This window comes from Acanthopagrus latus, chromosome 24 (genome assembly GCF_904848185.1).
Source record: "Acanthopagrus latus isolate v.2019 chromosome 24, fAcaLat1.1, whole genome shotgun sequence".
Taxonomy (NCBI): domain Eukaryota; kingdom Metazoa; phylum Chordata; class Actinopteri; order Spariformes; family Sparidae; genus Acanthopagrus; species Acanthopagrus latus.
In genome coordinates this window covers 15,254,906-15,271,634 of record NC_051062.1, presented here as the reverse complement: position 1 = coordinate 15,271,634, position 16,729 = coordinate 15,254,906, and the positions used below count along the sequence as shown (strand labels likewise).

The 16,729-nt window shown below is 43.2% G+C and overlaps 2 protein-coding genes across 6 annotated transcripts; one reads left to right on the top strand and one right to left on the bottom strand.

Annotated features, from left to right (window-relative positions):
• The first annotated feature begins 125 nt into the window (after nucleotides 1–125).
• On the top strand, nucleotides 126–12,393 carry LOC119015117 (protein EFR3 homolog B-like). Of its 4 annotated transcripts, XM_037090793.1 has the most exons (23): nucleotides 126–673; nucleotides 1,338–1,637; nucleotides 4,801–4,877; nucleotides 5,659–5,786; nucleotides 5,863–6,013; nucleotides 6,235–6,356; nucleotides 6,663–6,812; nucleotides 7,198–7,293; nucleotides 7,549–7,627; nucleotides 7,802–7,937; nucleotides 8,013–8,165; nucleotides 8,243–8,354; nucleotides 8,464–8,515; nucleotides 8,860–9,032; nucleotides 9,170–9,245; nucleotides 9,396–9,557; nucleotides 9,979–10,110; nucleotides 10,238–10,305; nucleotides 10,420–10,553; nucleotides 10,662–10,753; nucleotides 11,086–11,134; nucleotides 11,317–11,423; nucleotides 12,033–12,167. In XM_037090793.1, the coding sequence occupies exons 2-23, from the start codon at nucleotides 1,367–1,369 to the stop codon at nucleotides 12,165–12,167; spliced, it is 2,655 nt and encodes an 884-aa protein (XP_036946688.1). In that variant the 5' UTR covers nucleotides 126–673; nucleotides 1,338–1,366. The 4 variants fall into 4 exon arrangements, with proteins under 4 accessions (XP_036946688.1, XP_036946687.1, XP_036946690.1 ...); XM_037090792.1 differs by having other exon boundaries at nucleotides 7,802–8,165; nucleotides 12,033–12,393; XM_037090795.1 differs by lacking the exons at nucleotides 126–673; nucleotides 1,338–1,637 and adding an exon at nucleotides 4,380–4,396 and having other exon boundaries at nucleotides 7,802–8,165; nucleotides 12,033–12,393.
• A 219-nt stretch (nucleotides 12,394–12,612) lies between these two features.
• LOC119015148 (pro-opiomelanocortin-like) lies at nucleotides 12,613–15,961 on the bottom strand. 2 transcript variants are annotated; one of them, XM_037090850.1, is made up of 4 exons: nucleotides 15,616–15,961; nucleotides 15,070–15,193; nucleotides 13,823–13,943; nucleotides 12,613–13,344 (listed from the first exon to the last, which is right to left on the bottom strand). In XM_037090850.1, the coding sequence occupies exons 3-4, from the start codon at nucleotides 13,937–13,939 to the stop codon at nucleotides 12,790–12,792; spliced, it is 672 nt and encodes a 223-aa protein (XP_036946745.1). In that variant the 5' UTR covers nucleotides 13,940–13,943; nucleotides 15,070–15,193; nucleotides 15,616–15,961; the 3' UTR covers nucleotides 12,613–12,789. The 2 variants fall into 2 exon arrangements, with proteins under 2 accessions (XP_036946745.1, XP_036946746.1); XM_037090851.1 differs by having other exon boundaries at nucleotides 15,683–15,961.
• Nucleotides 15,962–16,729: the final 768 nt, after the last annotated feature.

Sequence of the window (16,729 nt, the reverse complement as noted above, 5' to 3'; positions counted from 1 at the left end):
CTGTTTGCGTCTGTGAGGTCGTCCTCCGGCTCTCTGACGTTTCTTCCTGTCCTCATGAATGAGACGCAGCTCTTTTACTGGAATTTCTATCCTTAATTACTATATTTAATCAAATTCTTTTTTTAAAAACATGACGTGCTATTTTATTCAGTAGCTTCCAGGTCATGTGACCCACTGAATCACTAACACACAGCTCTTGTTCAGTTGGATTTTAGTGTTTCTCTCATTTCATAATTAATAAACAGTAAAAGATATTCCACCAGTGATGGAACAGAAGTGTTAACAGACGGCAGGAAGCAGCATCAGCCACCAGGCGGCGCTCCTCCGTTACACAGCAGCATGATGGGAACTCTTCTCTCCTCCTGCAGAACATAAACATCAGAATGTGTCCAACATGTTTTGTGTCCTCAGACGTGTTGTTGTGAATATGAGTCATCTGTCTGTCATGTTATGTTTCCCTCCACGTATGAAGCAGGACGATGACTCTGATGTGCAGGAAAGTTGTTGCTGTGATGTCAGAGGTGGCTCAGCACGCAGAGCTCACGATCGATCACGCCTATTGATTATTGATCTGAGCTGCCAGCCAGTGGAGGCTCAGCTGACGTTACATAAGCAGATGTTTGTGTCTGTCAGAGGGGAACAGCTGTAAGAGAGCAGCGCTGGAGTCGAGCAGGTAGGAGCTCTGAAGTACTTGTTCTCCAGGGTTTACATCCTGAGCTACTTTAAACACATTTTAAAGGCAAATATTCAGCAGATATAGATCCAAAACACTAAACATTTCCCTTTAAAATATATCTGATGCATTTATAAATATCTTATGAAATATCAGCTGAATATAAAAATGCTGCGTTCACATCAGTGCAACGATTTAAACGACTAAACTCTTAAATCTTACTTCTGTTATTATGTTTTTCTGCTGTTAAATGGTTCTGCTTCAAATGTTTTGTTCTTCAGAAAACAGAAATTGATTTGTGTAAATTGTTCTGTCAGTTTGACCCATTACTGTAAACTCAATCATCCTCTCCTCCTCCTGAGGATAGAAAGTCCTCCTCTCCTCCTCCTGAGGATAGAAAGTCCTCCTCTCCTCCTCCTGAGGATAGAAAGTCCTCCTCTCCTCTTTCACTGATGTCGTCCGTTTGAATAAACTTTATTAACATGTTGAGGTGAGGACGAGTTGAACTGAAGGGGTTAAGACTCAGAGGAATGTGTGGAGGAGGAGGAGGACGGAGGGAAAAGGTTTTTCACTTCAATCCTGCTTTACATATTTTCATTCACCTCCTCACCACCTTTACTCCTCCTCAGAGTTCCTCCTTCATCTCCATCCTCCTCTTCCTCAGGCGACTCCATCAGCCAGGTCACCGTGGAGATGCCAGGGACTCTTCCCAGGTTTCCCACCATGCCTGCTGTTCTCAGCTCCCTGCCCAGAGGCATCAACCCTCCCAGTTTACCCCGAGGCATCACAATGCCCAGTCTGCCCACTTTGCCCAGTTTACCCAGCATGCCCCGAGGCGTGAACATGCCCAGCCTGCCCAGGGGGATGTCGCTGCCGAGGCCCGTCGACATGTCCGCCGTGTCCCAGGCTCCTCGGAGGCTGCTGCAGGACTGCTGCTCTGTGCTGGACCATCAGACACCCGGAGGTACTTCTGATATTCTGATACTTCTGATATTCTGATACAATCGCGATTATTGATATTGATAATTTGACTGTAGTTTGAGGAAACATCCTGTTTTCACAGTTTCACGATTAAGTATTTTGTCCCCACAACATTTCTCTGCTGGATTTTTTGCAGCCTTTTGAAAAACATAAATAATACAGTTCAAATAATAAACACAAATAGTTGATATATTGAGATCATCTCTCATGCAGGTGTTTGGCCCTTGAGGTGACGTAATGTTTTGGTGAATGTTAGTTGACAGCTGTAAACTCAGGGTTCAGGAAACCTGCAGTTTTCCAAATTATGTTGTTTTTAAAAGACTTTTTTTTGCGATACCTATTGAGCAAGAAAAACAGGCTCAATAGTTTTCACACAAAGACAGACGAAACATCTATGAAAGAATAAAACAGCCGAAGTATGACTTTAATCTATTGATTTATTTATTATTTGTTAACAGTTTTGGACAGTTTGGAGTATTTGCAGATATTGACGAGCTGTAACTTCCAAATGTCCTGAAGCCAGTGAAAAGCAGACTCGGTTGGTATCACACCAGCGTTAGAGATTTGTATTGTCTAAACCGCATCGTTGTATTTTTCACTGGATTGAGTTGAAATTAGTACAGAACATCCAAGAAACCCTAAGAATTATTTAGAACACGTTAATATCTCCACTGGTTCTCACTGTGTTGGACCAAACGTTGTTACTGGTCCTGCAGAGACGCTGAGTGATGAACTTGTTTCTCTCCTCTTTTAACATATTTTTCCGACTTTTCACCTGCTGTTATATTTGATTAAGTTGGCAGATGTTAGTTCTGTGTTGACTTCAAGGTTTCTTATCTTTGTGTGATGCCTGTTGAGCCTGTTTTTCATTATCTGAAATGCAACAAACTGAGCTGTAACTTCCAAATTTCCTGAAGCCAAAAATCCATGAAAGGAACCATGAAAAGTTCTGAGTTCTGGATGAGATGTTGTGTACTGACGCTGACTTGACCTGTACGTATGTACATCGATCACTGATGCAACTCGTTCTTGTTTTCATTATTCGTTTGATCCATAAAAAAGTCAAAAGATAACAAGAAGTCTTCAAATGTTTTAGTTCATTTTCAAAACCACAATGTTTTCAGTTTATGAACACAGAAACTATTCAGTTCTTGGAGGCTTTATTGATTATCATCGTAGCTGCTTATTCATTTCTGTCTATAATCGATTGATCGGCTTCTTGTTGCAGCTCTAAATTGGACAATACAAAGTTATTGGATCCATAATCATGAAGTGAATATCGTAATTTAATCCAGCAGCTGTTCACTGAAGTATTTGTACTTCTGTGTCCTGCTGTTCACAGTAAACACGAGTAGTTTCACTGCTGTGGAGACGACGAAGCTGCTGCAGTTCTGCAGGTTTCTGATATGTTTTTCTTTTTTTTTTCTGTTTCGGCTGGAATGATAAATCCAGAGCAGATTATAGAGCGCTGAGCTGCTGCACATGGCCCGGATCACACACACACACACACACACACACACACACACACACACACACACACACACACACACACACAGGAATCTTTCAGATGCTGAGATTATTAATTATAATCTGTAATACATCAGTTTGAACAACGAACCGGTCGTTAACATGAAACGTCAGATTTTAACATCGTCCTCTGAATGTGGAGGAACGAGGTTCTGAACTGACGGTGAATTAAAGGAGGTGGGTTTAATGTGTGTGTGTGTGTGTGCGTGTGCGTGTGTGTGGAGAGGATTAACTATAAATGTGTGTGTGTGTGTGTGTGATGGGAGTGACAGTGTGGATGTGAGCTGACGGAGTCGTCTTCATGTACGGTGAGAAATCTGAACATTTATTTCACATTTTCTTCAGTTATCTGCGTGTTGTGACGACGTGTTTGCAGCTGCTCGATGTTGAAGCTGATAAAAAGTAAAGAGCTTTAAAATTAAATGTATAAACTGAGTTATCATGAAATGTCTGTGGCATCGTGTATGTAACTATATGCAACAGATCTTAAAGTCTTTAATTTAACTCATTATGGTGCTTTGCTATTTTTAACAGAATTAATAAAGGACAGTCTCATTAGTTGTATTATATGAATATATTTTAATATGTTTTATGCTCAGTTTAATGTTTAGAGTATCTCTTAATAGATTGAAGTACATGTAGTGAGTAACTGATGTCAAAATTTACGAGCTATTATGTAAAAATTATGACATTTAAAGTCAAAGTGATTTTCTGCTGTCAGTGTTAGCGCCACCTGCTGGACCGGAGTGTGAAGCAGGTGACAGTTTAACTCTGAACCACCTGTTTGACTTGATCTGAACAGGTTTGAATTATAAAAGAATTAGAAACAAATGAAAAGTAGTAAAAATAACAAGGAGAAACAAGTTTTTTTAAAAAGTAAAGATTCCAATGAAACGTTGATCTGACTCTTAAATCAGAGTCGTGGTACACAAGTTAAAAGTAAACAAAACAGATCTTGACAGATGAAATGTGTCGTCTGCCTGACGCTCTCTGCCAACACAAAACAAAAGACATTTTCAGATCCAGAATAAACTCCTGGAGTCTCATCAGATTCTGATCCGATCCGGAGACGTTGACCGACGGGAGGAGAGCAGAGGAGCTGTGCTGATGAATTTATACTTCACAATGAGGAATTATTACTTAAAGACATTGTGTTTGACAGAAGCTTGGACTCACGTACCGGCTTGGTGCCTTGCTCAGTGGCCCCCCCCGCAGGTCACATGTCTGTTTGGGGGGATTGAACCTGCGTCGACTCTTTAAGCTCACTAACTACGAACAACAATATAAACACATTACGTAACAGCAAGCCACCGCAGGATTAATGCTTAAGACGTAGTATTACTGCTGCTGTATTGCATTGTAGTGTGTGTGTGTGTGTGTGTGTGTGTGTGTGTGTGTGTATCTCTTGTCTCCTCTAATCTCCAAAAACCTGTCACACACTGAACATGGAGAGAGATGAAAACTGAGGTAAAACCTCGAGAAGAGACGGTCAAACATCGACTCTCTGTCGCCCCCTCCAGGGCCAAAGACTCATTACAGGCTTTTATTTTGAAGGTCTCCATGATTTTAAGTGTATTTTGTCGTATTTGCTGTAAATCTTTTAATCTCTGAATGTTCAGGACTGTGTGGCTGCTGCTGGGCGCTGCGGCCTCGCTACAAGAGGCTGGTCGATAATATTTTCCCAGAAGACCCGGAGGTAAACACACACACACACACACACACACACGCACACACACACACACACTACAGAAATCCAATACACAAATAATATATTCATTTATACATGAGACAAATTATATTTCTGCTTTTACTTACATTTTATTTTCTCCCCTGTGGAAACACAGTGTTGATACGTTAATAAGTCTGAGGGACTGAATGAGACTCTGGTGGAAAATAATGAATAAATAAATAAATAGATAAGATGGGAAAGTAGATAAATATTGGAATTTACAGAAAAATGATAACAACAGAAATATCATTTTATGTCCTTTTTATAAATGAATTAATGTTTTTAAAGATTTCTTTTTAATCATATTCCTGATGCATTTTTTGAATAGTTACTTATCGAGTCAGTTATTTATTTATTCGTTCTTGCTTTTAGCAGATTTGGGCCACCGTAGAGTTTCCATCCGTGCAGAGATCACAGGTTTATTTAACTTGGAAATTTAAGCTGCTCCATGAAACCTGTAGATTATCCAGGGAGACGACATGTGGTTGATTCTGTTCAATCAAATTTACCTCTGGAAAAAAAATGTAACTTTAAATTAACTTTAAATTTGATGTCGTGTAACACCTGAGCTGAGCACCGACGTTTACCTGTGACCTCGATGGGCTGAAAATGTCAGTATGTCGAACTTGAGTTGAAACTAGGAGAGTAAACTTAAATGTGATGTTAAAAAGTGTGTGTGTGTGCGTGTGTGTGTGTGTGTGTGTGTGTGTGTGTGTGTGTGTGCGTGTGTGTGTGTGTGTGTGTTCAGGACGGGCTGGTCAAAGCCAACATGGAGAAGCTGACGTTCTTCGCTCTGTCGGCTCCGGAGAAACTGGACCGTATCGCTGCGTACCTGTCAGAGCGCCTGACCAGAGAGCTGAACCGCCACCGCTACGGGTCAGTGCACACAACGCCACGACAGCGACAACACACACACTTAACACAGGCGTGACGGAGTGTGTTTGTCCTGCAGGTATGTGTGTATAGCGATGGAGGCGATGGAGCAGCTGCTGCTGGCGTGTCACTGTCAGAGCATCAACCTGCTGGTGGAGAGCTTCCTCAGCACGCTGCGTCTGCTGCTGGAGGCCGACAGACCTCACCTGCACATCCTCGCCACCAACTCGGTTCGTCCGCCGACCACAGTGTGTCGTTCAGTCTGTAAAATGTAGCTCCGACATCGACTGCATTCACCTGCAGGTGTCGCTGCGCTGGAAACAAGCGGCACAGTCAATTCTCACACTTTGCAATGCATGATGGGTGATTTTCTGGACATTATCTGTGTGTGGTTAAATATCAGTCAGTGTTGTTCGGCTCTAAAATGTCGTAATGTTTTCTTTTTGTTCAGTTTGTGAAGTTTGCGAACATCGAAGAGGACACGCCGTCGTATCATCGCAGCTACGACTTCTTCGTGTCTCGCTTCAGTGAGATGTGTCACTCTGAACACCAAGACCTGGACGTCCAGAACAGGTCCGTCCGTCTGCTTCTTACTAACGATACGCTTCGATTCCTGATCAGGATCAGTCATCATTCGCTGGGGAACATCAACATCAGCCTCTGACGTCACCTCGCGCTCCACTGAAACATCTTTAAAACCACAAACTGTGGTGAACTGTGTGACACACAAGACCAAAAACACATCTGGAGTGTCTGAAATATACACAATATTTTTTTACTTTTAATTTTTAAAGTATAAACGTAACTTCCTAGTGAAATATAGCTGACTGTCACAACCCCAGAAACTGAGTGTGTGTGTGTGTGTGTGTGTGTGTTCAGGATCCGTGTGTCGGGGATCCGTGGTCTTCAGGGTGTCGTCAGGAAGACGGTGGATGATGAGCTGCAGGTGAACATCTGGGAGCCTCGTCACATGGAGCAGATCGTCCCCGCCCTGCTGGTCAACCTGCAGCAGCACACACACGCCGACAGGTACACACACACACACGCACACACGCACACACGCCAACAGGTAAGTTTTAATAATCAGGACTGAAACAAGAGGAGAGCAGTTGGTGGACACCTGACACCAGCTGAGCATTAAAGTTCACTTCTTGTCTTCGATGTGGTTGACAGGGACAAAAATGTTTATAGTTGACCTTAAATTCAGATTATTTAGTTTAATATATGTAAAAAATAATAATAATTTAATCATTAAATTAAATGTGACATAATGTGGTTTTAATAAATACTCAAGAATAATTTGTACAGAGTTTAGTTGGAGCCTAAACTAACATTTCTCAGGTGAGTGCATTCACATGTATTTTAACTGTGTGTGTGTGTGTGTGTGTGTGTGTGTGTGTGTGTGTGTGTGCAGTGAGTCTCCAGCAGAGCAGACTGAGGTGTGTTTCAGGGAGCTGTTGGGTCGAGCTGCTTACGGACACATTAACAACGCCATCAGACCCGTGTTGATGTAAGAGACACACTCGGCTCGAGTACAGCAGCAGCAGTACTAGTAGTATTAGTACTAGTTAGTAGTATTAGTAGTATTAGTACTAGTTAGTAGTATTAGTAGTATTAGTACTAGTTAGTAGTATTAGTATTAGTAGTATTAGTAGTATTAGTATTAGTAGTATTAGTAGTATTAGTATTAGTAGTATTAGTAGTATTGGTAGTATTGGTAGTATTAGTAGTAGATATGTATCAGGTGTACCTGTGTGTGCTTCAGGCACCTGGACAGTCACAGTCTCTGGGAGGGGCGGAGCTTTGCTGTTCAGTGTTTTCAGATCATCATGTACTCCATCCAGGTGAGTGAGAGCTGTCACAGCTGCTGTTTATGATTCAACACACATTCATGTGTCGTGTTTCACTTCATATGATTCATCTGAGCTGAAACATAAAGTCACTTACTGAACTGCACATCTTTGCTCCTTTGTAATTAACAGTATTTCACCTGTATTAACTGAATCTCCTCGTCTCAGTCGCAGCATTCACACCTGGTGATCCAGCAGCTGCTGGGTCACCTGGACGCTAACAGCAGGAGTCCAGCTTCGGTCCGGGCCGGGATCGTAGAAGTTCTGTCTGAAGCTGCTGTTATAGAAGCCACTGGATCTGTCGGTCAGTCAGAGAAACGTACGGCCACCACCTGTGCTTCTCTTCCTGAGGTGATAACACGCTGTGTGTGTGCTGCAGGTCCAACAGTACTGGAAGTGTTCAACACGTTGCTGCGACAGCTCAGGCAGAGTGTCGACTACCAGCTGACTGGTTACTACGACAACGCCGGGAAACGCAAAACCACCTCAAGTGAAGAAAAAACTCTGCAGGACGCCGTCATCAAAACCATCGGTCAGGCTCAGAGTTTATCCTCCTGTTGTCTTTGTTCTGAAGTCGTCACCTCGTCTGAACTCGTGTTTTCTGTCCAGGATCTTTTGCCAACACGCTTCCCATCTACCAGAGGTCAGAGGTCATGCTGTTCATCATGGGGAAGATCCCTGTTCCTGGTATCTACCCCGCCCTGGGGTCGCCCAACGCCGGGTACTCTCACACCAGCTCAACTCCTCCCTGTCACAACTCCACATGTTTTAGACATTATGAATACCACAGATACTTGGGTTGTGTGTCCTGACGTGTGTGTCTGTCTCAGGTTTGAGGGCAGCAGAATGATCCAGGTGATGCTGCTGAAGTCTCTCTTCCAGGTGAATTCAGTTCAGTGTGCTGCTTCAGCTTACCTTCAGTTTAAAGGAGCACAGTGTGAATTATCCAAAGATTATTTGGTTTATTTTCCCCTCCTGTGATCTACGTAACTACCAATCGTCCTGCTGAACTAACTGCTGAACTACCTTCCTACCAAACTGTGTTCAAGCTGAGCTACCAGAACTACTGCACACAGTAACCAAATGACTTGCACAGAAAACTAACTACTTTACTTAATGAGCGACCAGATCAACTGGCTGCTTATTGAAACTGCTACTAAACCACCAGATTATCTACTGACCTATCAAACTGCTTGTTGTGTCGTCGCTCTGTCGCCCTCCGCCAGGTGTCGGAGCGTTATGAAAGCAGTAACCTGCTGACGGCGCTGCCCTCGTCCTTCCTGGAGCCTCTGCTGTCCTTCACTCTGATGGAGGATCCAGAGATCCGTCTCCTCGTTCTCTCCATCCTCACCTCGCTCATCGACAGATGCCACAACGCCGCCAGACTCGCCGCTGTCAGGTCACAACTCAACAGGCCAACACACACTCAGAATTATTAGCTTTTAACTGAGGTGAACCAGTCCAGAGTCATGATGAATTATTCACAGCAGGGAAATCTTCACCTTTTAATGATAATGTGTTCCTGCGTGTCCACAGTGTGATGTTTGACGTCTCTGTGTTGGAAGTGAAGGAGGACAGATGCTCTCGACAGGACAACTTGTTCATCAGGAAGGTGACAGAAAACCAGAACTAAACCTGACGCAGATTCACAGTTTGATTGTCGCTTCAGAGGTTTGAACGAGGCAACATTATTGATTACAGTGTGTGTGTGTGTGTGTGTGTGTGTGTGCGTGTGTGTGTGTGCGTGCGTGTGTGTGTGCAGCATGCTCAGCGTCTCTACAGACACGTCTACCTCACCTGTAAGGAGGAAAGCAGTGGGCGGGGCCACTACAGGGCCCTCATCACCCTATTGGCTGTACTCAGTGTGGAACTGGCCAATGAGGAGGTGGTGGTGGACCTGATCCGACTTGTCCTCGCTCTGCAGGTACAGAGTGCATCTGCCGTAATGATATTAAGAGTAGAGTGTATACCTCCGCAAAGACCGAACCCTGCCCAATATGATATGAAATAAAAGATATTTACATCTGCTGGATTCACTCAGAGATACCAGCCACCGAAATACAGCTGATTCTTTTCATCTGATCTGTGAATTATTATCTGAGAAGTTCACCAAAAAACTCCATCTCACAGTGAAATCACTGGTTCTGTCACTTTATCTGGACCCGCACCAAATGTTACTGGACCAACCAACGATCCAACAGCACAGCCAGCTGAGCCACAGATCGAACTGTCATGGCTGGAAAATAACCTCCCTGACGGTTTAACAAAGAAAACAACAACAATAATAATAATCTTCTCTCTGATGGCTTCTTCTTCTTCTGCTCTCTGTTCATTGGCCCGGTCAGGAGCTGGCGTTGTCCAGTCAGGAGTGTCTGTCGGTGTTTAACCGCTGTGGCGTTCACGCTGTCTGCGCCGCCTTCATCAACCTGTTGTCGCAGCTCGGTCCGCCTCCACCGCTCCACCAACACGTCACACAGGTGAGGAGATGGAGTGTGTGTGTGTGTGTGTGTGTGTGTGTCTGTGTGTGTGTGTGTGTGTGTGTGTAATGAAGGTGTGTATAGCACATGATCAGATGTAGTTGATGAGCTTCGTGTTTGTGTGCAGGTCATAGAGCGTCGACAGAGAGACGCTCCTCACCTGCTGCCTGAGGACGTCTTCTGTGACCAACCCAGGTAGAGAGACACAGACAGGATGTGACCGTGGACGTCTCCTCAGCTCAGGACAGAATCATTTAAAATACTGAATGTGTGTGTGTGTGTGTGTGTGTGTGTGTGTGTGTGTGTCAGACTACCAGAAGGTGAGCTGCAGATAGACGAGTCTTGTCTGTTTGTCCAGTCAAAGATCTGCGAGGCTCTGACAGGAAGCAGCTACAGCACACACAGCGAACGCTTCAACACGCCATACACACCTCAGCTGACAGGTACACACACACACACACACACACACACACACACACACACACACACACACACACACACACACACTTCCTGTACAGAGTGTGTATTCAGAGTGTTACTGTGTGTTTCAGATGAGGATCGTCTGTCTAAGAGGAAGAGTATTGGAGACGTCATCTCTCTGCAGATAGACATGGACCCACAGTACTGTCCTGATGCACAGCAGGTACCTGTCTGTCCACCTGTCTGTCTACCTGTCTGTCTGCCTGTCTGTCCACCTGTCTGTCCACCTGTCTGTCTGCCTGTCTGTCCACCTGTCTGTCCACCTGTCTGTCTGCCTGTCTGTCCACCTGTCTGTCTACCTGTCTGTCTACCTGTCTGTCTGCCTGTCTGTCCACCTGTCTGTCCACCTGTCTGTCTACCTGTCTGTCTGCCTGTCTGTCCACCTGTCTGTCTACCTGTCTGTCCATCTGTCTGTCCACCTGTCTGTCCACCTGTCTGTCCACCTGTCTGTCCTTTTTTCTGTCTGTCTGTCTGATGTCTCTCTGTCTCCTCTAGAAGCCTCAGACAGAACAGATCACCTTTGAGACGCTGAAGAACGCCATCGGTAAGCGTTCCAAACAAGTTGAACAACCTAAATTCAGACCAATAAGACAAAAACAGATTCAGTGTTACAGGCACGAGGACAAGAAACAACCAAGTATAACACAAACTTCATCGAACTAGATCGAAGTTTAATTTGATCAAAAAAAAGTGATGACAATTGTATTTTGAAAATGCGCTCTGCAGAAGACAGAGGGGGAGTCGAGGAAGAGGAGAGGAGGAAGAGGATGCAGCTGGTGGAGAAGTTTCAGACGGCTCCATTCGAGGAGATCGCCGCTCACTGTGGAGCCAGAGTGAGTCTGACCTCTGACAGCTGACCTCTGACCTCTGACAGCTGACCTCTGACCTCTGACAGCTGACCTCTGACAGCTGACCTCTGACCTCTGACAGCTGACCTCTGACAGCTGACCTCTGACCTCTGACAGCTGACCTCTGACAGCTGACCTCTGACAGCTGACCTCTGACAGCTGACCTCTGACCTCTGACCTCTGACAGCTGACCTCTGACAGCTGACCTCTGACCTCTGACATGACAGCTGACCTCTGACCTCTGACAGCTGACCTCTGACAGCTGACCTCTGACATGACAGCTGACCTCTGACCTCTGACCTGATCACAGTGTATGAATAATTTTATCTGTTACATTCTGAGATTATGAGACATTATGAGAAACAAAAGATATTTCACACAGTTTTCTCACAGTCAATAAAAGACAGAGGATCGCGGCTGAAGGAATAGCGTAATGCTTACATCATCCTCTGACCGTTTGATTGACACCTTGTTAAGCCCTCCCTAGAGCCCACAGCAGCCAATGAGACAGTTCATCCACTAATTGATTCCTCAGCTAATCACGTTACGTGCGTCTTGTAGAACCGTGACAGTTTTCTGGTCATCTCTCTGCAGACGTCTCTGCTTCAGACTAAACTGGACCAGGTCTTCGATTTGATCATACGTCCTCCTCCGTCTCCGTCTGGAAACTCGCCGCCGCGCTCGACGCCGCTCTACGAGATGAAGTTTCCTGACCTGTGTGTCTATTAGACCCGCAGAGCCGTTAAAACTTTCCTTACTTCATGTCATCAATTCACATTTATGGAGACAGATTCTGTTTTTCTGACCAACTCATCGGTCAACATGTTGTCCTTCAGTGTTTCTGTTGAAATGTCTGTCAGGAATCATTGATCCTTCAGTTTCAGATCTGATGTAAATCTGAACACTTCCTGTGGATTTAGACTGCACTAATAAATCAATTAACTTATGCTCATGATTTATGGTTTGGCTTCATTCATTAATGAGTTTTGAAAACCATAAAATTAAAGAACTGATAGTGTTTGGCCTATATTTTAACAATCTTAAAGTGTTTAAAGTCCTCCATCATCAGGACTCTTGTCAGGTGAAGATCAGCTGAGATCTGATTTTGGAATTCAACTTGATAATTTAGTGAGAACTGGAAAACACACAAAGTGATAAACAAAAAAAACTCCTTTTCTTTTGCTTGCAAATAACTCTTTATGCTTTCATATCATTTACAGTTATTTACATAAATCAATAAATATCAAAACACTCTCTCGTCGTCTCTCTCAGTCACTCAGAATCATGATTTCAAAGCTTTTTATTGGTCTGCTAACAGGCTGCGAGCGTCTCCTGCCTCTCCATCCTCCTCTCACTTCTGCTGCTGTCCGTCTTTGTTGATGACGTTCTTGAACAGCGTGAGCAGCGGTCTCTGGCTGCGCTCGTCCCAGCTCTTCATGAAGCCACCGTAGCGTTTGCTGGCCGGCGGGCCGCTCCAGCGGAAATGCTTCATCTTGTACAAACCATCTTTCTTCTCCTGGACGTCTCCCAGGAGCTGCTGCTGCTCCTCCTCCGCCTCCTGCATCACCTCCTGCGCCGCCTTCTCCTCCTCCTCCTGCGCTGCAGCTGCTGCTGCCAGCAGCTCACTGGCGAGCTCACGCCTCCGGATCTCTCCGGGGAAGACCTCGGCTGACTCCTCCTCCACGCCGTTGGAGGTGTAGACTTTGACCGGGCGGCGTTTTCGGCCGACTGGCTTCCCCCAGCGGAAGTGTTCCATGGAGTAGGAGCGCTTGGCCTGAGGGGAGGAGGACGAGGAAGGGAGGGTGAAGGAGGAGGGGTCTGACGGAGGCGGAGGCTGGAGGTGGGCGCTGCCTGGGATGACGGGCGTCTCCGCGGTGAGGTCGGAGTGACAAAGCTGGATGCACTCCTGCAGGAGAAGACGAGGCGTGAAGGAGACTCGGTGAGAGCACGAAATATGAATGTCGGCGTGAAACTGAAGATAAAGCCACACAGAGATCTGAGAACCTCGTTCACGAAATGTTTGGACGTTTGACTTTTGATCGACGCACGATAGAGTCAAACGCTTCGTAACAAGCAAGTGGAGTTCGAGAGAGGATCGTCAGGAATATAATTTCACGTTCTCAGTCATTTTACACTAAACACGCTGCACTTTCCTAAATATTTATTTTCGGGGGGCATTAGGGGCCCAACAGCATTATTTTGCCCCGAGGCTCCTTAAGTTAACACGGCAGTGCTGTGAATCATTCTCGACATCTGTCATTATTAAGTGATGATGCTGCCTGACAGGAAGAGACGAACATTTTCTGCAGCTTCCAAAGATTCAACATGATGAATAGAAACATAAATATTAGCAGCATTAAACCACCAAAGAAGAATGAAGTTACCATCATGCTGCTCTCAGAGTTGAGCTCCTGACAGCTCGGATGCTCCCAGCACTGACTGGCAGCTCCTTTGGCCACGCCCACAACCACCACAGCCACCAATAGCCACGCAGGACACATTCTCCTGACGGCCAATCAGAGACAAGGACACAAAAGACACGACATGTATTAAGACGGATCGTGTCACATCATTTATCATATAATGACAAATACAATAAAATAAATATACGTGATTAATTCACATTATTTTTTAAAAATGTTTTAACGTCATCTTTGATTTTATTTAGTAGTTTTTATATTATTTATGTCGCATGAATCATTTTACATTCACATTCACTCTATATATGAACAAATACAATATACATAACCATTATTGAGCCTGTAGTTGTAGAGTTGTGTGTTATTAATATATTTGTATACAAACACTATAAAGTAATATAAAAAATATTATTTATAAAAGTTATGTTTGATTTAAGTTTAAGTTTATATTTTATTCCCTTTTTTCTTTTTGTTTTATATTTTTTATTAAAAGTTCAAATATAACTGAAATTATTTTTAATTATAGAGAAAATAGATTTATTTTACTTAAACTGTTGTTTATACGTTTTTATAACATTGATATTATTACCAGCCAATATTATATAAATATTTTTCTATTTTTAAAGACTCTTTTGTGAGGTGTAAAATTCGTAAACTACACATTTAACAAAAAATAAATAAATAAATTATATATATATATATATATATATATATATATATATATATATATATATATATATGTATATATAAAGATGTATTTATTTTATTTATATTGTCATCCATATATTTTGTATAATGTTAATGTTATTGCCAACCACAACGTTGTATTCATTATTACGTTTGCACATATAGTGAAGCAAACTTTTAAATGTTATAAAATGTATTTATTTAATATATTTGTATGACATTATAATTATTGTGATGTGTGATGTATTTAACTTTTGAATTTCAGTTCACAAATATCTTTAATTTCATATTTGAACTTTTTCATTTGACTATTTTCTTAAATTAATATTAATGTGATCATTAATGTGCACATTGTTACTTCATCATATCTTTTAAAATAACTTTCTGGTTGTATTATTAGTTGGTAAAGAATATTTTAAATCAAATAACTGTTTGGATTGGAAGATATTTTATCATTATAAAATTAATACATTGATAATAACAATAATAATATTTATAATAATTAGAATCATGCAGACTCTCACCGCTCCGTCCTCTCAGCTTCTGTCTCTTATTGCTGGTGTTTTCCTGTCGTTCGGCCGTTGGATGGAGATTTCTGTCGTTTCTCTCCTCGTCTGTCGGTCCGAAGGTCCGGACGACTTTTATAGTCTGTCAGCCAAGGACACACACACACACACACACACACACACACACACACACACACACACACACAGAGTCACGGATGTCATCACCAACATTCATTCATGCTCGTCAACACACACTGCTGCATGAAAATGGACAATCAATTAAAGATCCTCCTCCTCCTCCCACACACACACACACACACACACACACTCTCTCTCACTCACACACACACACACACACACACACACTCTCTCTCTCACTCACACACACACACACACACACACACTCTCTCTCTCTCTCTCTTGCACACACACACACATTCATGCACTTTCACTTTGACTTTTTGCTTCTTGTACTTTAAACATTTTTGTGGCTGACAGAACAGTTTCGTCCTCCAGCTGCACCGAAAACTACAAAATAAAAATTCAGGAAATAACCATCAGAACCTGGAGACGAGACGTTTCCTCTGGATGAGCATCACGTCAAACACACACTGTGTAAATGTCTGTTCACCTCCTCAGTGCTGCTGCTGTGGTAAATGTCAGCCGGCAGATTTGGCAGATTAACAGTGAGGCGTGATGTCGTCATCAGAGAGAAGACGGGATTCACCTGCAGGTGAGAGTGTTCAGTGACACACACCTGCTGCAGCAGCGGGTCTTTGTCAGCATCTCTAACGATGAGTCACACAGAGTTTATCTCATTTAACGGCTCGCTGAGGAAACAAAGGTTACGTCCACCTGGAACTGAGAGGGTCTGTGTCCACTAAGACCTTTTCTTAAAGACTATTGGTCCAACAAAACGTTCCTCATCTTCATCTTCATCTTCAAAGCTTCAAAGCTCTTCATCCACTGGGCGGCTAGTGAATCTTTTCTGTAATGTACTTCTACAACTTCAGACTAAGTGCTGTTATTATTTTCAAATTATTTCTGTAGCGTCAACATATTGTCCAATCACAACATGTCTGACTTCATGTTCTTCAGTCACACACTGATACTTAAAAGAAACCATTAACTTAATTTCAGCAGATATTGAATTTATTCGTCTGGTCATGATAGAAATTTGCATTAACTTCCATACTTCATGTAGAAGTGAATTAGATATAAATGTTAATGCAGTATGTGAGTCTGAGTTCCCTTCAGTCTGCACTCCAGTCCTGCTGTCACATTACTGGGACTGATCGACGGTGCTGCAGGTGAACGATCATCTGAAGAAACATTTCCTCAGTGAGCTGAACGCTTCATGTCATGTCGTAGTAAAGTCATTTCTCTGAAGAGCTCTTTTTTTGTCTAATGGAACAAATTGAGCAGGCAGGTAAATATAAAGCCATTAGTCCGCTCTGACAGCCTTGAGCCTCCATTCAAGCCATTTCACAAACAAACACACACACACACACACACACACACACACACACACACACACACACACACACACACACACACACACACACACATGTTCAGGAGGAAAGCGGTAATGACGTGATGAGCAGGACTCAAGGTAAAGATTCACCAGCTGCAGTCATTAAATTCTCTCTGTTCTTCAGCTGCTCTGATGTTCCTCTTT

What these genes read in the sequence shown, in the direction of transcription:
- LOC119015117 (XM_037090792.1), top strand. Translation starts at nt 1,367, where the DNA reads ATGCCAGGGACTCTTCCCAGGTTTCCCACCATGCCTGCTGTTCTCAGC. An exon ending in GTCTTCTGTGACCAACCCAG is followed by an intron (nt 10,306 to 10,419) that starts GTAGAGAGACAC and finishes TGTGTGTGTCAG; the next exon opens with ACTACCAGAAGGTGAGCTGC. An exon ending in ACTGTCCTGATGCACAGCAG is followed by an intron (nt 10,754 to 11,085) that starts GTACCTGTCTGT and finishes TGTCTCCTCTAG; the next exon opens with AAGCCTCAGACAGAACAGAT.
- LOC119015148 (XM_037090850.1), bottom strand. Translation starts at nt 13,939, where the DNA reads ATGTGTCCTGCGTGGCTATTGGTGGCTGTGGTGGTTGTGGGCGTGGCC. An exon ending in ACTCTGAGAGCAGCATGATG is followed by an intron (nt 13,345 to 13,822) that starts GTAACTTCATTC and finishes CTTCTCCTGCAG; the next exon opens with GAGTGCATCCAGCTTTGTCA.